The sequence below is a fragment of the Hylobates moloch genome, unplaced genomic scaffold, assembly GCF_009828535.3.
Source record: "Hylobates moloch isolate HMO894 unplaced genomic scaffold, HMol_V3 SCAFFOLD_4, whole genome shotgun sequence".
NCBI classification, from domain to species: Eukaryota; Metazoa; Chordata; class Mammalia; order Primates; family Hylobatidae; genus Hylobates; species Hylobates moloch.
In genome coordinates, this window is record NW_026652279.1 from 49,948,514 (window position 1) to 49,970,551 (window position 22,038).

The 22,038-nt window shown below is 40.2% G+C and overlaps 1 protein-coding gene across 6 annotated transcripts in view; it reads right to left on the reverse strand.

The window, feature by feature from the left end:
• PHLDB2 (pleckstrin homology like domain family B member 2) overlaps positions 1-22,038 on the reverse strand; it is a 235,411-nt gene that overhangs the window by 116,281 nt on the left and 97,092 nt on the right. For 5 of the 6 annotated variants that reach the window (XM_058437521.1, XM_058437518.1, XM_058437522.1 and 2 more), the window contains exon 2: positions 13,113-13,227. In XM_058437521.1, the coding sequence (XP_058293504.1) occupies positions 13,113-13,179 (67 nt within the window). In that variant the 5' untranslated portion in view covers positions 13,180-13,227. Of the gene's footprint in view, positions 1-13,112; positions 13,228-22,038 lie in introns of those variants that run through there. The other variant, XM_058437523.1, reaches the window with a different exon arrangement.

Below are 22,038 nucleotides of genomic sequence, written 5' to 3' on the forward strand. Positions count from 1 at the left end.
GAAGCGCAAACCACTTATGATCATTGTGGCTTTGGGCAAGTTGTTGTAGCTCCCAGCAACAATTTCTTCACCTAGAGTGCAGCAATAAATGATACTGGTGCTGCAGGGCAGCTAATAAGCTTCTGAATAATATATGCAAAGTAGCTGGCACCATGAGCAGAACTCAGTACACTGTCACTGAAGAAATAGTTTATTTAATGCATTTTTCATATGTGCAAGTAAAAGTTTGACTTTTAATTTTAGGGAGAGCCTCACCTACGGAATGCCCTTTTTAAATTTCTTTTTTAATTATACTTTAAGTTCTGGGATACATGTGCAGAACGTGCAGGTTTGTTACACAGGTATACATGTGCCATGGTGGTTTGCTGCACCCATCAACCCTTCATCTAGGTTTTAAGCCCCGCATGCATTAGTTATTTGTCCTAATGCTCTCCCTCCCCTTGTCCCCCACCCCCAACAGGCCTCGGGGTGTGGTGTTCCCCTCCCTGTGTCCATATGTTCTCATTGTTCAACTCCCACTTATGATGAGAACATGCAATGTTTGGTTTTCTGTTCCTGTGTTAGTTTGCTGAGAATGATAGTTTCCAGCATCATCCATGTCCCTGCAAAGGACATGAACTCATTCTTTTTTTATGGCTGCATGGTATTCCATGGTGTATATGTGCCACATTTCCTTTATCATTGATGGGCATTTGGGTTGGTTCCAAGTCTTTGCTATTGTGAACAGTGCTGCAATAAACATACGTTTGTATGTGTCTTTATAGTAGAATGATTTATAATTCTTTGGGTATATCCCCAGTAATGGGATTGCTGGGTCAAATGGTATTTCTAGTTCTAGATCCCTGAGGAATCGCCACACTGTCTTCCACAATGGTTGAACTAACTTATACTCCCACCAACAGTGTAAAAGCATTCCCATTTCTCCACATCCTCTGTAGCATCTGTTGTTTCCTGACTTTTTAATGATCACCATTCTAACTGGTGTGAGATGGTATCTCATTGTGGTTTTGATTTGGATTTCTGTAATGACTAGTGATGATGAGCTTTTTTTCATATGTTTATTAGGAATGCCTGGTTTTTTAGAGGAATTTTTTTCCCTGTCCTGAGTTTTTGCCCTGCAGAAGCATACATACACTGATCAATCCAACAGTTAAACAGTTAAGTGCTCCAGCAATGTTCTTTTCTCACCCACGTCATCTCTTTCCTCCTCTTTTTTGGATCATCCCCATAAACATAAAATCATTTTATATCCTTTACCTTGGAATTTTTTTTTCTTTTCTTTTTTTTGAGACAGGGCCTCGCTTTGTCACCCAGGTTGGAGTGCAATGGCGCAGTCGTAGCTCACTGCAGCCTTAATCTCCTGGGCTCAAGTGATCCTCCCACTTCAGCCTCCTGAATAGCTGGGACCACAGGTGCAGACCACCATGCCCAGCTAATATTGAATTTTTTGCAGAAATGGGGTTTCACCACACTGTTCTTGAACTCCTGGGCTCAAGCGATCTGTCCGCCTCCGCCTCCCTAAGTGTTGGGATGACAGGTGTGAGCCACTATGCCCTGCCTCTTACTTCCCCTTTATCACTCACTTAGCCCCTGCCACAGTGCCCTTGTAGACTGGATTCCTGGGTAAATACGTTCTATCTCAGGGCCTTTGCTCTAATTGCCCTCTCTGCCTATAATTCCCTTGTCCCAAGTATCTGCATGTTTCACTCCCTCACTTCCTTCAAGACACTGTTCAATGTCACCGTGTTGCTCAGGCCTGCTCTGACCACTCTACTTAAAGTTTAAAATGTGTTTTCCATACTACTTAAATTTACTTTTTGACAAAGTCACCACATTCTATTATATTGTAAAATGTACTTTAAAAATTATGTTTATGGTCTGTCTCTCCTCACTGGAACGTAAGGCAGGCAGGCAGGCAGAGAGTTTTGCCTGTTCTCTCCAGTGCTATATCCCTAGTGTGCCTACAAGGATGCCAGACCTGTAAATGGTGCTCAAGAATAAATCATGGCTTTGACCCAGAGCACTGCGTTGCAAACACTTCCTTGCCTCGAGCAATGCCAGAAATACACTTGACTACACAGACAACTTAGAGACAACTTTTCTCCCTTCAGAAGGTCTAAGGAGAATGTGCACCAACACAGCATATTTAGAATGGCCATAATTAGATTGCCAATATTTATGTCTAAGAAAAAAATAGCTAAATTTATTGAGAGCAACAATTACTATTGTATACGTATCCGGTATTCTTCCAAATATAGGACAATATTAATTGATGCAATAATCCTATGAGAGTTACTGTTTGTTACTACTCCCATTTTATAAGTAAAAAAGGAATCACAGAGAAGTCAATTGTCACTCAGGTAATAAGTTGGTAGAGGCAGAATTTGAGCACTTGTTCTTGAGTTCATTGTCTTTAATGCTACCTTCTACCTCTTTTCTAAGTATGAATGTTACTAGGGAACATTTCTGTATAATTAATAATTCCAAATTACTAGACAAAAAGTAATCCTCACTGGCCTCCCTTCACTGCCTTGTTTTATCTGCTAGCATCTCTATCTCTTATGATAGCCAAGCTCCTAGAAGGCAAATGGAGTCATTTTATTCATATTCGTATGAATCATACTCCAAGACTTATACATGGAAGGGACTCAAAAAGTAGTCATTGAATGTGACTTTTTCAAGTGACTAAACCCAGCAAAGTTTCCCATTCCTAATGAGTTAGAGTGGTTTTCAATAGCTTTCATAAGGCCATAGCAGCCTGAAGATAGACGAGACCACCCTGAAGGTGCAAGTGTTAAATTAGATAAATTCAGTCCAGGCCCAGTGGTTCACGCCTGTAATCCCAGCACCTTGGGAGCTGAGATAGCAGGATTGCTTGATACGAGAAGTTCCAGAGCAGCCTGGCCAACACGGCAAAACCCTCTCTCTACTAAAAATACAAAAATATTAGCCAGGCATGGTTGTGCACCATCTGTAGTCCCAGCTACTCAGGAGGCTGAGGTGGGAGAATCACCTGAGAATTCGAGGCTGGGTGAGCCATGATGGCACCACTGCACTCCAGCCTGGGTGGCAGAGTGAGACTTTGTCTCAAAAAAAAAAAAAAAAAAAAAAAAAAGACAAATGCAGACCTCAACATCTATAGAAAGCACTCAATAAAGTACAACTGTTATCGTTATTATTATATTACCAGACTTTCTTTTAGTAATGGTGATGAAAAGAAAGAAGAAAGGAAGGAAAGAAGGAAGGAAGGAAGGAGAAAGGGAAGCACGGGAAGGGGAGAGAGAGAAAGAAAGAAAGAGAGAAAGAGAAAGAAAAAGAATGAAGAAAGAAAGAGAAAGAAAGAAAGAAAGAAAGAGAAAGAAAGAAAGAAAAAGAAAAAAGGAAAAAGAGAGAGTCTTTCTACTTTTTCTATTTCCTGGGTTTTTTATAATAAAGTTTTCTATTTAATCACAGACCAGAGTCCTGCCTCCGCTCTGCCATTCCTTATCACTAGAGATATTGTGTTGTAAACTAAACAGCAGACCTTTCTTGTTTGCCTCTCCAGAATCTGTAGTGGTTACAGTCCCTGATCTTACTTTCCTGTGTCCTTCACCCTCTCAGGTGGGGAACCTTAAAGTGTTGCACAGTGTTGAGGCTAAAGCAACTCTATCTTGGATGCTAATCTACCATGCTGACTTTTTTTTCTTTTTACCCTAATTCCATGGAAGATTATGTGTTGACTTCTGATTAAACCGAGTTCTGGGAATTACTCTAAGATTTGTACTGTATCTACTGTTACCTTAAATCCTGCCCTTGGATCAAAACAACCTTGACCATAAATCTTGCCCATGGGCAGATTCACGTAGCATTCTTGCCTCTCCCCAAGGGGTCGACTTCAATTCTCCTACACATTCTTTTTCTTTAGTTTATGTGTCTTGACTCTGCACCATCTTTTTCCGCAGCCACTGGGGACATGGCTTCTGTTCATAAGTCTCTATTAAATGTTTCTTTCTGAGAAACTGGACTTGTCAGCCTCTTTCTTTGGCTTTTCAGCTTCTGTGGTCTTTGGGAGTAGGTTTGTACATACCTGCTCACTTTGAAACACATACAGTGATATTATGAATTATTTATGTTATTCCATTTGGAATTATTTTTGCTATTGTTCTCTTTTATTAGAAAAGATCAGTTAGATTTAACTTTTTATGTCCTGAATCTGTATATTTGCTCCTTTCTCTGCAATGATAGCCTAACAAATCTTTGTAGCTATTAACTCATTTCAATCTTACTGCAGTTTAACTCATGGAACAATTGTTTGTGCTGAAGTTCGCTTTAATATTATGATGATTTAATGAAACAAGAAGTTTCTACTTGCAAAGTGCAGTGGAAAAATCATTGACTGTAAAGTCAAGCAGAACTGGGTTTTAAGCCCTGATTCAGCCCCCTTTGCTAGCTAATATGGTTTGGCTCTGTGTCCCAACCCAAATCTCACCTGGAATTGTAATTCTCATAATCCCCAAGTGTCAAGAGTGGGACCAGGTGGAGGTAATTGGATCTTGGGGGCAGTTTCCCACATGCTGTTCTCATGGTAGTAAGTTCTCATGAGATTTGATGGTTTTGTAAGTGTCTGGAATTTCCCCTTCTTGCATTCATTCTGTCCTGCTGCCCTGTGAAGAAAGTGTCTGCTTCTCCTTTGCCTTTTGCCATGATCGTTAAGTTTCCTGAGGCCTCCCCAGCAATGCGAAACTGTGAGTCAATTAAACCTCTTTCCTTTATAAGTTACCCAGTCTCAGGTATTTCTTTATAGGAGTGTGAGAACGGACTAATACAATAGCCAAGTAATTTGAGTGCATTATTTATCTTCATTGAGGAGCAAACTTCTATTCTGAAAAGTAAGAACTATTTTTTTTTGGAGATGGAGTCTTGCTCTTGTTGCCCAGGCTGGAGTGCAATGGCACAATCTTGGCTCACCACAACCTCCTGGGTTCAAGCGATTCTCCTGCCTCAGCCTCTGGAGTAGCTGGGATTACAGGCATGTACCACCACGCCTGGCTAATTTTGTATTTTTAGAAGAGATGGGGTTTCACCATGTTGGTCAGGCTGGTCTTGAACTCTTGACCTCAGTTGATCCACCCACCTCGGCCTCCCAAAGTGCTGGGATTATAGGTGTGAGCCACCGCGCCTGGCTGAACTCATATTTTATGAGCCAGTGTGTTAATGTAGGTACCATTCCTTGCACAGAGGATAGATAGCACAAAAAGAACACCCAGCAGAGTAGTTTCCAACCACATTTGCCTTTCTGGAGCTATTGATAATGATGTTGACCATTGAGTTATACACTGACTGTGCTATATAAGTTCAGTTCCAGTTTACACACTCTTTTTAGAATTTAGTACTTAGATAAATTTTCTCTCTAAAAAAATGAATGTACTTTGATTTGTTAGAAAAGGCATCTTCATCTATTTTCAGGTTGGATTTGCAACTGTTGTTAAGGCAAACTATGTAACCCAGTGTTTCTCTTTGTTTCCTTGTTGCCAGGAAGCCCAGAGTCAAACTTACCATTAAATTTTTGTGTAACGGTAATAAAGACTTTGCTTTTCTCTCCTTTTTAAAATGCTGATGTATTTTGATTCCAATAACCTTATTGAATATTTGTTTTTTACTATACATTCTCTAATATATATTAAATATATAAAGTATAAATATTAATCAAATTAATACCAGAACATTAATCAAAACTAAAGTGAAAATCACTTTAACCTCGTAGGGGCATAAAAAGGCAAATACCTAATTTTTGTCTCCTCAAGTTTAATGATTATCCCCATGTGCTCCTTTATCTTTAAACAATTACAAGGTAGGTTCTCTAATTATGAGAAAAATGTAAATCTATTTGGAACATCTGATTAATTTCTGCATTAAATGTTCTCTTTCCGCCCTACCCCGAATCTTTTCTGTGAGTCTGTATTGTAATCAGGCAGGAAAAGGATGGTGTGTGTGTGTGTGTGTGTGTGTGTCTTTTAGATTAACCTATCCCGGCTGTGTTATCTGGCTCACTTTTCTTATCACTTGAGGACCCTGAATTGGTCTACTTTGCCTGCATAGTGGGCTTAAAACAAGGAGTTTCTCTGTATCTTATATGCTTATCATGGAAAAAACAACAACACCTTATCAGCAGTATTCCTTGATACTGAAGAGAGCTCAGCTTCTCTTCTCTCTATTAGTTTTCTTTGTTTTTCCTTTCATCTGACTTTCATCATCCCTCCAGTTATACCATACCTTGATTTCAAATTTGTCCTTAATGTTATACATAAAGATAATTATATTATGTATAAAGATAATTATACATAAGGATTATTATATAATCTATGTATAATATTAATTTATGTATATATAATATATAATGTGTATTATATATGATCTTTACATATAACATAATTATATATATAATATTTATTTTTATATATATAGAGAGAGAGAGTGAGAGAGAGAGGGAGAATGCCACCTTGGGCATCTTTCCAATTTGGATAGATGTCGAAATTGATGTGTCAGATATACACAGACTTCAGCACACGGGAGAATTCTGACAACTGAGAGCGGGGCCAGGATTCAGAACACGAGGAATGTTAAAGGCAAGTTTACGAAGCACCTACTGTGTTTTATACTGCCTAGCATATAACTGTAATATGATAATGTAATATATACTAAAAAACAATGATACAGAAGAGTTCAGGTGAAGGGGTATTTGTGTCCAATGAGTCCACTAGGGAAGACAACATATGTGAGTTTCATATTGAAAAAAAAAAAAAAAAGGTTGGGGGGCCTTCTAGGCAGAGGAAAGACCATGAGCAATGTAGGAGGACAGTAAAGCCAAGGCAGGTTTGGGAAAGAGTGAGTAATACAGCCGCCTGAGCTGGGGAGGGAGGAGTAGGAGATAAGATCTAGGATGCTGGGGCCAGATTTGAGGAAAGGGGAAAGATGGGGCTTTGAATTTTAGGCCTCGCATCAAATACCATTTTAATTATGTCATTTCCTTACTCTAAACTTGCACTGGCTCCTTGCTGCGGGACAACAGGAAGAGCCAGCGGCTATGTAGGAAGCGGAACAACATGATTATATAGGCATAGGGTGAAAAAGAAATATGAGCTCCAGCCACAACATTTAAAGACTCTAATAAAGCCCCACTCTACTTCCTGTATTAAACAAGGTGTCAGTCTCAAGTCGAGGCTGCTCAGCTGCAAACTGCGTATTCATTAGGGCCACAATCAAGATATTAAATCTCTCCGTCCACTCCTGACTGCCCTTTTTCTTTTTCAGAGTTATGATTACTCTGTAGTCACAGATCCTAAAATGCTCACAGAAATACACATGAATAGGCACCTTTTGGCTGTTGGGTCACTGATGGACTAGAAATTCAGTGACAACATTCCAATTAACTGGCTACGTCTGCAGGGGCTCAGAGCTACTTGCCGGACCATTTTTGATGTTCCCCCTGATGGGGACAATGTCATTGCTTCTCTCAGGAGAATCGCAAAGAACACTAGTAAAAAAATTTTTTTTTTTTAGACGGAGTCTTGCTCTGTCACCCAGGCTGGAGTGCAGTGGTGTGATCTCGGCTCACTGCAAGCTCCACCTCCCAGGTTCATGCCATTCTCCTGCCTCAGCCTCCCGAGTAGCTGGTACTACAGGTCACCACCACCACACCTGGCTAATTTTTTGTATTTTTAGTAGAGACGGGGTTTCACCATGTTAGCCAGGATGGTCTCGATCTCCTGACCTCGTGATCTGCCCGCCTCGGCCTCCCAAAGTGCTGGGATTACAGGCATGAGCCACCACACCTGGCCAAAAACATTATTTTATAGCACTCAACTCTGACTGGAGATTTATGTTAGTGCTCAATAAATTCAAAATGGTTGTTTGAAGCATTTATTTCTGAGATAAAGGTAGTGATGTTATGACTAGTATAGTTCCTTTATTTATTTATGTATTTACTTTAAAGACAAGGTCTTGTTCTGTTGCCCAGGCTGGAGTATAGTGGGGTAATCATAGATCATTGTAACTTGAAACCTGGACTCAAGCCATCCTCATGCCTCAGCCTCCCAAGTAACTAGGACCACAAGTGCATGCCATCACACCCAGATTTTAAAATTTTTTTGTAGAGATGGGGTCTTGCTATGTTGCCCAGGCTGGTCTTAAGCTCCTGGGGTCAAGTGATCCTCCTGCTTCATCTTAGTATGGTTATTTTAGTCTCATTTGAATTTGTGGCTATCCTCAAAAACCAAGAATTTATTTTTAAATTTTTTAAAATTTCAACAGCTTTTTAGGTACAAGTAGTTTTTTATTACACGAATGAATTACATAGTGATGAATTTTGATATTTTAGTGCACCCATCATGCAAGTAGTGTACATTTACCTAATGTGTAGTTTTTTATCCCTAGCCCTGCCCCCCTCACCTTCTCCCTTTGAGTTTCTAAAGTCTATTATGTCATTCTGTATACCTTTGTGTACCCATAGCTTAACTCCCACTTATAAGTGAGAACATACGGTTTTCGGTTTTCCACCCCTGTTATTTCACTTAGAATAATGGCCTCCAGCGGATGGGCACGGTGGCTTATGCCTGTAATCCTAGCACTTTGGGAGGCCGAGGTGGGTGGATCACGAGGTCAGAAGATCGAGACCATCCTGGCTAACATGGTGAAACCCCATCTCTACTAAAAATACAAACAATTAGCTGGGTGTGGTGGCGGGCTCCTGTAGTCCCAGCTACTCGGGAGGCTGAGGCAGGAGAATGGCGTGAACCTGGGAGGCGGAGCTTGTAGTGAGCCGAGATCGCGCCACTGCACTCCAGCCTGGGTGACAGAGAGAGACTCCGTCTCAAAAAAAAAAAAAAAAAAAAAAGAATAATGGCCTCCAGCTCCATATAAGTTGCTGGAAAAGACATTATTTCATGCCTTTTAATGGCTGAATAGTATTCCATGGTGTATCTATACCACATTTTCTTTATTCACTCATTAGTTGACAGGCACTTAGGTTGGTTCCACATCTTTACAATTGTGAACTGCACTGCTATAAAATACATGTGCAAGTGTCTATTTTGTATAATGACAATAACTAAGAATTTCTGAGTTACAAATATTCCTAAAGAAGATTATCAAAATTCACTTGCTGTGCTGTTCAAATGGAAAACTAAAGAAGCTCTATTTAAAAGGTCATTCTCTTATTGGTGATTTCCAGAGCTTGATTCCTAAGGTATTAGTTTATATTTACAAGACTGACATAAGAATTTTCAGAACTTTGGCCTGGCACAGTGGCTCATGCCTGGAATCTCAGCGCTTTGGGAGGCCAAGGTGGAAGGATCATTTGAGCCCAGGAGTTTGAGACCAGCCTAGACAACATAGCAAAACCCCTTCTCTAAAAAATTTTTTTTTGAATTATCCAGGCATGGTGTCTTGGGCCTATAGTCTTACCTATTCTGGAGACTGAGGCAGGAGGATCACTTGAGCCCAAGAATTCAAGGCTGCAGTGAACTATGATTCCATCACTGCATTCCAGCCTAGGCAATAGAGTGAGACCATATCAAAAAAAAAAACAAAACCCCAGAACTTTAACATGGGTATATGGATTCACTGTATCTTCAATGTTAATATTAAAGGTAGCTTTATAAAAGGCTTAGCAACCCATCAATTCACAAGAGGAAAGTTTCATATACAGTCGGGCATTGCTTGAGGCTAGGGCTATGTTCTGAGAAATGCGTTGTTAGGCCCGGGCGCGGTGTCTCACGCTTGTAATCCCAGCACTTTGGGAGGCTGAGGCGGGCGGATCACGAGGTCAGGAGATCAAGACCACGGTGAAACCCTGTCTCTACTAAAAATACAAAAAATTAGCCGGGCGTGGTGGCGGGCGCCTGTAGTCCCAGCTACTCGGAGAGGCTGAGGCAGGAGAATGGCGTGAACCCAGGAGGCGGAGCTTGCAGTGAGCCGAGATTGCGCCACTGCACTCCAGCCTGGGTGACAGAGCGAGACTCTGTCTCAAAAAAAAAAAAAAAAAAGAAATGCGTTGTTAGGTAATTTTGTCATCGTGCAAACATAAACTCCACTTACACAAACCTGGGTGGCGTAGTCTACACCCAGTCTATATGGCATAGCCATAAGAATGGCATAGCCTATTCCTAGGCTACAAGCCTATATAGCATGCTACTGTACTGAATACTGTAGGCAACTGTAATATAATGGTAAATATTTGTGTATCTAAACATCTCAACACAGAAAAGGTGAGGTGTTGTGCTACCGTACCACTGTCACCAGATGATAAGACATTTTTCCGCTCCATTATAATCTTGCAGGGCCACTGTTGTACATGTGGTCCCTCACTGATTGAAACATTATGCAGTGCACGACTGTTTATGTCTAAAGGGAGTATTTTTCTCCCCACACCCCAAACCTGTTGGCAGAGCTTTCTGGGGCTCTTCCTCTGTTTCTTCAACAAAAATCCCAGATAAGGTCTGAGATCCCTCAACAATTGGAGTGCTGTTTGCGGGGGTCAAAGCACCAAAGCACTTAGGCTCTTTACTCCTCTCGTCTGCTGAGCATTGATGAGCAACGTAATCAAGACAAGCTCTGATGCAGTTTATTGTTTTCCTGTTGCAAAAGCTAGTTTTGTCCTGCAGAAGTTATCAAAGTGACTATCCAGGTGGAAAATTCCTTACACAGGCAATTTTGAAGGATCCCTAATGGTGGGTGGTGGGGGAGAAACCTTACCCTTGATGAATAATTCACTGGTAATTAGTTCTCAAAAGAAAGTTTTATCTCTCAGGGGCTATTAGCATTTTATGATAGATTCTCCATTACTTTGTTGAATGCTTTGATCCTACTGGAAATATCAGTCCTTTGTTTTTCATTCCAACTTCCACAATCCTCGGTACAAGAAAGAAGGAAGGTTTAGGAATGTACACGGGGGAAGGTGAGGGTTGCATACTGTCTACCTACATAGGGGTATCCTTTGGGCACAGCAGACGTAACATGTCCTAATCATTACATCATTATCACCTTCCCTCATGTGCACCCCTCAGCCCTCCTTCTTAATTGTAGTCTACAATTAAGTAAAGGACACCCTCTTAGATCCAGTCATCCAACTCCCTTATCTGGAAAACTTCTTCAGTCCCTCAATTCTTCCTCAACCCCTATTGCCAATCCATTGCCAAATTGTATAATTTTTACCTCTTAAACATCTGTCAATAGTACTTTTCATCCCCTTGCCTTCATTTACTACCTGGTATTTCCCCACTTTTAGAGAGAGCCAGGAATAAGTCAAGGGGAGATGGAACCTCATTAGGCCCAGGGCTAAAGGGACATTGGGTGTGCAGTAAGTAAGGCTCTCCCAAGGAAATGGAAGATGCAGAGCCTAAAGAAAAAGCTAAGATCCACATTTTGGAAATATGGTCTGGAAGTATCAAATCCAACACTGCATTTGGCCATGAGAGGGGATGGGGTATAGGGCAGTTGCTGAGTAATATATTCAGTATTTAAAGCTTCCACTTATGGCAGGATGTGATGGCCAGGTGAGATGGGATGGGAGGATATTGGAATTGTAATAGGCTCCTAAATCAAGCCTCAATAACAGTACTTAAAATTCTAAGTTCTTTTATTAGTCTTTTTTTTCCCTAATCTCCTGCACACAATTCTAAGCTGTATGAGGACCGGGATCTTTCTATCTTGTTCATTTTCATATCTCCAGTGCGTCTCTCAGAACTTCATACATGACAGACACTATTAAATATTCGTTGAATAATTACATAAGTTGGTCTTTACCAAAACTCTAATCTCATCACTCCAATGCTTAGAATTCTTCAATAACTTCTCAAAGCCTTTAGGATAAAATAAATCTGGAATCCTCAGATTAGCACGAAAACAAATAAACAAAAAAAAATGTCATTTGGTTTCTCCAAGTTATTTTCCCACCTAATAGCTTGCCATTTTCTTCCTCCTCTTCCTGTAAGGAGGGAGCATTCCAGTCACAGTAAACTGCCTGCAGTTATTCACATGAGTCACATTCATGTATCTCTTTCCTCATAATCACAATTCACCTAGCAATAGTCGCTTCAGAAATCACCCTCTCCAAAAAGCTTTCTCCAACTCCATGACTGGTTTTGGTTAGATGTCAAAGAATTTCACATCGTCATATTGCAATGTTTCTGTTTTATTTTCTGTGTCTGCTCAAGATAAACACTCCCTACAGATTGCAGAATTCCCAGCCAGCCCCCACAATAGAGCAACTGAGTAAGACAATTGCTTAAAATCTCTTTGTCTGTGTGTGTGGGTGTGTGTGTGCGCACACGCGGGTGTGTGTGTATGTGTGTTCTATTGGTTCTGTTTCTCTGGAGAGCCCTAACACAGGTTTTTCTATTTTAACTTCTTGTGTCTAGAACTTAGCACAATGAGTAAATGAAAAATTAAATCTGGTTTGTAATTGCCCTCCCTTAATACAAGAAGACTTTGCAGTACAGAGCTGGTCAGCTGGTCAGAAGGAAATACTAATGAGATTGGCTGAAACTAGATAACCAAGCTTATCCCTCAGCCTTCTGGTTACTTGATCATCTGAGGCATAATAACAAATAATGAGGAATATATACACTTTATAAGCCTATGTATTCTGTTTGAGCGCCAGGGAAACCCTTTGCAAAGATTTCAACCAGAACCACAAACCCTGTGAATTGGGAGTAGTTGTGTTGGAGCCTCCTCCCTCCTCAGATATGTCAGTATCAGCTACTCTGCTAGAGTCTAAAGGCTTGTTGTCTTTCTCTATACATCCCATCCCACCCTTTCTTGTGCAGGCTTTGATTTCGGAATAACTGATGAGTCACTGGGAAAGACCTCCACACCAGCTGCTTGGGTCTTCCCATCCTTCAGCATCTGGACTAAATAAAACCTCAGCATATGTCTTCAGTGAAGTAAGATATGGTGACCTGTGAACAAGCAGGTGACCAAAGTTCTGGGCAAGGATTGCCAGCCTCAGGCTCTCTTCCCCAGTGATTGCTGGACTCCTGGGTTTATGCTTGAAAATGCCAGCTCATTCCCAATACGTATGATAGAGTAAGAACTTGTAAATATGTACTGAAAACCTCTGACAATAAAGTTCTCACCGAAATGTTGCACATCACCAACTCCATCTTCCTTGGGCACCTCTCTCTGGGTATCATCCTCCTCCATCAGGATCTTCTGCTGAATCTCAAAGGATAAACTGGGATCAGTGCCAGCCTGCACACAGCAAGAAAAGAGAGGTACCATAATTGGAAAACTGAATTGACCTTTGAAAACTCAAGGTCAACAGAACTTCATCTGTTGAACACAGATGTTGAACATCCGGGGAAACTAGCTGCTGCTGAAGTTGAAAAACAGACGTCCTGGATCACCCTGTTATTTCACTGCTATCTTCCCTGTAAAACAACAGAACTTTGCCACCACCAGCACCACTAGCAACAAAAGCACACTGTTATCTAGAATAGACAAATCTGGCAAACAAGTAATGGACAATGCTTAAACCAAAAGAGGAACCACTTTCTTAGCATAGTTATTTCTTCTTGGGCATGTTGCTGCTTATTTTCTATTTTTCATCCCCTGCTTATTATTTACCAGCCACTGTTAGGTACTTTGTCTTTATTATTTCTTCTAATGTTTACAAATCCCATGGTTTTTTTTTTTTTTTTTTTTTTTTTTTTTTTGAGACAGAGTCTCGCTCTGTCACCCAGGCTGGAGTGCAGTGGCGTGATCTCGGCTCACTGCAACCTCCACCTCCAGGATTCAAGCAATTCTCCTGTGTCAGCCTCCTGAGTAGGTGGGATTACAGGCATGTGCCACCATGCCCGGGTAATTTTTTTTTGTATTTTTAGTACAGACGGGGTTTCACCATATTGGCCAGGCTGGTCTTGAACTCCTGACCTTGTAATCCACCCACCTCGACCTTCCAAAGTGCTGGGATTACAGGAATCCACCCACCTCGACCTTCCAAAGTGCTGGGATTACAGGCATGAGCCACTGCGCCAGGCACAAATCCTATATTATAGGGAAAGAAACCAGTGTCCTTGTTCTCAAGAGCTTCCCAAAGAGTTCCTGACTTTAAGTCTGGCTTCCTGCAACTGACATATCTAATATTCTCTGTAGACACAGGGGAGCCCCAGGAGATGACCTGGTTCCACTATCATGTAAGTAAGGACTCCCATTTGTTGTACACCTAGTATGCCAAATATTGTCCCACTTGATTCTCACAATGTCTCTAAGACTAAGTGCTGTCATTTTTTTATTTAACAAATGAGGAGCCAGAGACTGAAGAGGAATAATTAGAGAGTTATCAAAAGTCACATAACAGGCCGGGTGCAGTGGCTCACACCTGTAATCCCAGCACTTTGGGAGGCCGAGGCGGGCGGATCACAAGGTCAGGAGATCGAGACCATTATGGCTAACACGGTGAAACCCCGTCTCTACTAAAAATATAAAAAATTAGCCGAGCGCGGTGGCGGGTGCCTGTAGTCCCAGCTACTCGGGAGGCTGAGGCAGGAGAATGGCATGAACTCAGGAGGCGGAGCTTGCAGTGAGCCGAGATCGCACCACTGCACTCCAGCCTGGGCAACAGAGCGAGATTCCGTCTCAAAAAAAAAAAAAAAAGGTCACATAACCGGTGATGTACATTACCTAATAAGGTGACAATCACCATCTCCTATTCAAATGCTAAAACATACCAGGTTTTGTTTATATTGCTCTTGGTATATTAAGGAGAATGAACCTTAATGGTGGCAGAATTGGAGTCAGAAAGGTAAGTTAGAGGTCTATACAATAATTCATGGGAGAGATGCTAAGAAACTAAACTAAAGGCATTTGTGTACAATAGTGAGATGCAGACTGTGTGATGTACCTGGGAGGTAAAACGCATCAAGCCAACATGATTTATTGATTCTAGAAGGTGGGTACAGGGGAGAGAGGGTTTGATTTGGGTAAGTGATGGATGATGGTGCCATTATCTACGAACGGAAATATTGAAAGTAGAACAGATATGGGGTGAGGAGGGGAATTTAATTCTGGACATGTTGAATTGAAATATATCTGTAGAGCATCCAAGTGAAGTGCAGGGTAGAGAACAAGACTAGAGATGTATATTTGGAGGATACAGATCAAGACAAGTTTTCTTTTTCAAAATGGGAGGGAGCAAGGCAAACTGTCTCATAGGCTGAGAGAGATGTTAAAGATCTAGGAAACAGAGAGATTAAGCGAGAGAGGAATGTCCTGGGAGAATAGAGAGAGGATGAGGTCAAGAACCCAGCTGGAGTGTTGGTCTTGACTAGAATAAGCTCTTTTTATCTCAAGAGAATGGGTAGTGAAAGCAGGTAAGGGTAGATGCCAATGTAGGTCAACAGCTATCTGATGGGAAGGTTACAATTAGAGGATTTTTACATTACAGAGTTTTTTACATACTGAGTTTACATACATTGTTTTTGTCCATGAAGAACAAGGCCAAGTCTTCCATTGAAAGTGTACCAGCATGAATATTATTTAGGAGATAACTGCTGAAATATAAACTTCCATAAGTTATACTTAAAAGAAGCTTTAAAAACTTTTGTGCTATAAGCAATACCATCAAAAGAGTGAAATGAGAGCCCACAGAGCAGGAGAAAATGTTTGTAAATTATATATCTGATAAGGGACTTGTAGCAAGAGTATGTGTAAAACTCTTAAAATTCAGAATACTTGGCAAAGCATGGTGGCTCACTCCTGTAATCCCAACACTTTGGGAGGCTGAGGCAGGAGGATCACTTGAGCCCAGGATTTCGAGACCAGCCCGGGCAACATAGAGAGATCCTGTCTGTACCAAAGATTTTAAAAAATTAGCCAGGCATGGTGCCATGTGCCTGTGTTCCCAGCTACTTGGAGGCTGAGGCAGGAGGATGGCTTGAGCCCAGGGGTTAGGAGCTGCAGTGAGCTCTGATCATGCTACTGTGCTCCAGCCTGGGCAACAGAGCGAGATGCAGTCTAATAAAAAAATCAAAATACTCAAAGGATTTGAGTAGACATTGCTCCAAAGGAGATATACTGAACATCTTTAGCCATTTGGGAAAGGCACATCAATACCACAATATGATACCATTTCATACCCACTAGGATGGCTATAATAAAAAGACAGATTGTAACAAGTATTGGAGAGAATGGAGAAATTGGAGCACTCATAGGGTGTTTGTGGAAATACAAAATGCCTCTTTGGATCACAATCTGCCAGTTCCTCTAAAGGTTAACCGGGCTGCCATAAAATCCAGAAATTCCACTCCTATGTATATACCCCAAAGAAATGAAAACATATGTTCTCACAAAAACTCGTATGTAAATGTTCATGGTGTCATTATTTGTAATAGCAAAAAATGGAAACAACTCAGATGTCTTTCAAAAGGTGAATGGATAAAGTGTGATATATCTATACAATGGAGTATTATTCAGCAATACAAAGGAATAAAGTACTGACGATGCTTCATCATGGATGAACTTTGAAAACATGCTAAATGAAAGAAGCTAGTCACAAAATATCACATATTACATAATTACATTTATATGAACTGTTCAGAATAGGTAAATCTATAGAGACAGAAAATAGATTTGTGGTTGCCTGGAACTGGATGTAGGGAAGAGATGAAAGAGGAATAGATAGTGCTGCTAATGGGTGTGGATTTTCTTTTAAGAGTGAGGAGGCCGGGCGTGGTGGCTCACGCTTGTAATCCCAGCACTTTGGGAGACCGAGGCGGGCGGATCACGAGGTCAGGAGATCCAGACCATGGTGAAACCCCGTCTCTACTAAAAATACAAAAAATTAGCCGGGCGTGGTGGCAGGCGCCTGTAGTCCCAGCTACTCAGAGAGGCTGAGGCAGGAGAATGGTGTGAACCCGGGAGGCGGAGCTTGCAGTGAGCCGAGATGGCGCCACTGCACTCCAGCCTGGGCGACAGAGCGAGACTCCGTCTCAAAAAAAAAAAAAAAAAAAGAAGAGTGAGGAAAATATTCTAAAGTTAGATTCTGGATGACTCTTTGAATATATTAAAAAACATTGAATTGTAAAGTTTAAATAGGTGAATTATATGTTCTGTGAATTATATCTCAATAAAAGCTGTTTTTTTAAAAAATAAGCTTCATAGAAGATTTTTAGGGCAGTGAAAATACTCTGTAAGGTACTGTAATAGTGGATACAGGTTATTATATATTTGTCTAAACCCATAGAACGTACAATACCAGGAATGAACCCTAGTGTAAACTAAGGATTTTGTGTGATGGCAATGCATCAATATAGATTCACCAGTTCACCAGTTGTAACACACATACCACTCTGGTGGGGAGGTTAATAAGGGGAAAGGCCATGTTTGTGTGAGGATGGGGATATATGAGAAATCTGTGTACCTTCATCTCAATTTTGCTGTGAACCAAAAAATAGTCTTTAAAGAAAAAAAAGCAGAAGCTTAAAGTCTAAGGAAAAGATTGTTGATGGAGGCAAGAAGTGAACACTGCTAAAGACCAGATAATAATAATGGCCATTATATTTGAGCAGTTATAAGCCAGGCACTGTGCTAAGTGTTTTACCTACATTATCTCCTTTAACCTTCACTATAACGCTATAAGGTACTTTCCCCTAAATTTACAGAAATACAATTAAAGCTGAGAAAAATAAAGAACTTGTCCAAAGTCAATAGTAAGAAAGATAGGAAGACAAAATGCAGACCTAGATCTGTGTGAGTCTGTTCCTTAATACATGTACTATGCTGTCTCCCACAAGCTTTGCTTTGCTTTCTAACTCTGACTTTCTAGGTTCCGCAGAAATGCCAACATCTTCAGGCCAATTTCTTTTTCCAGGGCATTCCTACAATGCTCTAGGTCTATCAGTCTTAGAGTGGTAGACAGCATTTCCACCTCTGCAGTCTAATAAAGAGTTGCAGAATAAACACATTCATAATAAAAATGTTGTGGAATAAATGTGTTGATAAATGTTCACTCTCCTTAACTCCTCCACACGCAAGAGTCCTAGAAGCCCAGCTGACACCCTGTGCAGAGTGATTTCCTGATGTTCAGAGCACTTAGAGCCAGAGTAACTGAGAGCCCAACCCAGAGAAAAGGCATTTCTTTATTCTATTTGAAGAGGTTATGAGTGAGAAGAAAAGAACAAAAGTTGATCTCAGCTGTTAGATAGAGAGACAATGCCCATGCTCATTCACCTGTCAAGGTGGTTCTTGAGTTCTACAATCTTGATGCAACCTTCCAGCTTTCCTCACGTAATAACTGCAGATATACCTAAATTAGTTCCTGGCATGTAGGAGGGGTTCAAGAAGTTTTCTCTTCCTTTTTCATTCCTTTACAGTTCCCCCCTCCTCCTACTCCTACTCAATAACCATGAAAATCTCACGGTTTAAATTCAAACCTCGTCTCTACTAAAAATACAGCTAAAAATTAGCTGGGCGTGATGGCGGCCGCCTGTAGTCCCAGCTACTCAGGAGGCTGAGGGATGAGAATCGCTTTAACCTGGGAGGCAGAGGTTGCAGTGAGCCAAGATCACACCATTGCACTCCAGCCTGGGTGACAGAGTGAGACTCCGTCTCAAAAATAAATACATAAAATTAATTAATTAAATAAAATTATAAATTCAAACTTGTAGTCTGGAATGGAGTAACTATAAAAGAAGAGAAAAAATACAAACCTAGCTCCCTAGATTAGCTGCCTAAACTCCTCTGTGGCCTGGTAATCATGACAAAATGGTATTGGGGACTATCTGCCTGCTGATGAAACTATGACATCTGTCCACATATGTCTTTATGCCACATTATTATAATGTGAGAGGCAGTAGAAGAAAAATAGTTCTCTTTAATAAAATAGGGTATACCAGTGTTTACATGAGCTTCCATTGTGTCAGGCATTGTACTGAAGTCTGTATAGACATCTTGTCATTTTATTCTCACACGATCTTTTGAGGTAGGTTCTTCTAATTGATAGGCAAGAAAATTGAGGGCAGAAGAGGAGGAATAACTTCTCTAAGGTCACCTAGTCAGTAAGGGAGGGGTCAGCAACCTCCTCTTAATTTATGTGGCTTTAAGACAGGTCTATTTCTGTGTTAGATTGTCTCTTTATCCTTTCTGTTATCATCAAGCTCCGTTTCATGGAAACTGTTCTCCTAAAAATGGTATGGAGGAAAATGACTCTAATGTGTGAACAAGATTACAAGCCATTATCCAATATCAATGCAAAAATGCTAGAGTAAATATTAGAAAACAGAATCCAAACAGCACATTAAGAAAATATACCATGACCAAGTAGGATTTATTTCTGGAATGCAAGGATGATTCAATATGAGGAAATCTATTAATTTAAATACTATATTAGTAGATATAAGGAGAATAATCATATATTATCCTCAGTTGGGGAAAAAGCTTTTTAAAATTTTTAAAATTTTATTTTATTAAACAAAATTTTTTTGGAGACAGGGTCTCACTGTCACCCAGGCTGGAATGCAGTGGTGCAATCATAGCTCATGGCAGCCTCAACCTCCTGGGCTCAAGCAATTCTTCTGCCTCAGTCTTCCAAGCAGGTAGGACTACAGATATGTACTACTCTATCTGGCTAATATTTGTATTTTTATTTGTTAGAAATGGGGCCTCACTATGTTGCCTAGGTTGGTCTTAAACTCCTGGTCTCAAGCAATTCTGCTGCCTCAGCCTCCTGAAGTGCTGGAATTACAGGCATGAGCCACCACAATTGGCAAAAAAAAAGGGGGGGGGGGCTTTTAACAAAACTCAATTCCTATTCCTGATAAAAACACTCAAGAAAATAGAAATTGAGGCATATTTTCTACACTTGATCTTAGCCATAAGGCTGAGAAATGATAATTCGTATTTTTCTATACCTCGGTCCTAAAGCCAGTGTTATGTTTAATCAGAAAATACTAGAGGTATTTCCACTGAGATTAGAAAAAGGTAAGGATGCTTACTCTCCATCTATTGAACATTTTTTTCCTAGAGATTATAACCAACACAATTAAAAAAGAAAAAAAATCGATTCATAGGAAATGGAAAAGAAGAAATAAAACTAATTGCAAATGATATAGTTTACCCAGAGAATCTCAGAAAATCAACGATAAACTCACAGCTCATAAAATCAACTTTATCCTTTTAAAATGCTAAAGATAATGTTAATTTTAAAGTAACTTCAAATGTCAAAAGCTGCAAGAATAGCACAAAGAACATTTTTTTTCTGGAACTACTTGAGAGTACATTGTGAATAGAGAGCCCATCACTCTTGAATAATGTGTAACCCTTCAAAGAAGGGCATTTTTCAGATAACCAATACACAAGAATCAAAATCAGGAAACTGTCATTGGCACTAACATTAAATTCACAAACTCCATTCAAGTTAGTTAATTATCCCAATAATATTCTTTATAGAATGCAATCTAGGAACATGTGTTATATTTAGTTTTTCTGACTCTTTAATGTTTTTGTTTGTTTGTTTGTTTGTTTGTTTCAGTCAGGAAGAGCTCAATGTGGGTGGCCTCTCTTGGCTAATTTATCCTCACTCCCACCCTCTCAGTACCAGGGGTAATGGAAGAGACAAAGAGGGTGACCACAATCAAAACCCATCCTGCCAAACATATAAAACAAATAATTGCTTGAGTGTGTAGAGAAATCTGGAAGTGATTTTATACTTTTATCTTATTTTTACTATAAAAGTTTTGAAGCAGACTATAAAAATAGAAATATGTTAAATGATGAATATTCATTCTGCTGAATTCTTCCTAGATAGAATGTTCACAAGAAAAAAATTGTCTTATTTCCAAAATGGTTCTCCTAAATTAGATTTAGAAGTATATCTGTTCTTAGGTCAGTATATGCTCAGCACTTAGTGCTCTTCAAGAAAATCTCAGAGTCTATTCTTAGATTAAATTTTAAACAGATAATACCGAGAACACAACTATCCTCATTTTGTTAGATATTAATTCTAAGCAAGTTTTAAAAAATATTCTAATCTGACTCTGCCTCAAAGTTCTGTTGGAAATTCAGATTGTCACTAATTCTTTGGGGCTGTAGTTCAAATTTCTTTATATGTAAAGCCTACAAATATTTTTTCCTAGTTATATTTTTATGGTAATCAAATTATTAGCCTTCATCCATGTTGACTGTCTGAAGGGTTCTGAAAGTATAATAGGTATATAAGTAACTTCCATGCTGTGCTGGTTTGATGAATTTCTGGGAAATCAACCCAGATATATTATTGGATTTGCTATCATTCTTGTAGAGCTGCTTTTCTGAGAACAGTTTGGAAAGGGAAAGAGGGATTGTAGGCAGGGTCAAATTCCTCTTCTAGGTTGCCAGAGGCAAGAGCATACTGAGGAACTTTTTAAACATACAGGTTCCCGGCTAGGAGTGGTGGCAGGTGCCTATAGTCCCAGCTGCTCAGGAGGTAAAGGCGGGAAGATTGCTTGAGCCCAGGAGTTTGTGACCAGCCTGGGCAACATAGCGAGAACCTGTCTCTAAAACAAACCTGCAAACAAATACATAAATAAAAATAAAATTACAGGTACCTTAACCTCACTCTAGACTTTCTGAATCAGAATCTGTGTTGGTAGGTTCAGTAATATGTGTTTTGTTGCTGTTGTTGTTGTTGTTGTTATTTTTGAGACAGAGTCTCCCTCGGTCACCCAGGCTAGAGTGCAGTGGGATGATCTCAGCTTACTGCAACCTCCACCTCCCGGGTTCAAGTGATTCTCATGCCACAGCTTTCCGAGTAGCTGAGATTACAGGCGTGCATCACCATGCCTGGCTAATTTTTGTATTTGTAGTAGAGACGAGATTTCGCCATGTTGACCAGGCTGGTCTCGAACTCCTGGCTTCAAGTTATCCTCCTGCCTTGGCCTTCCACAGTCCTGAAATTACAGGTATGAACCACTGTGCCCGGCCAGGTTCAGTAATACGTGTTTTTAAGAAGTTTCCCAAGAAAGTCTTCTGTAGTAAGCTTAACACTAACCTTGATTAGCTTTGAGAAATTGTGTCCCACAGAATGTC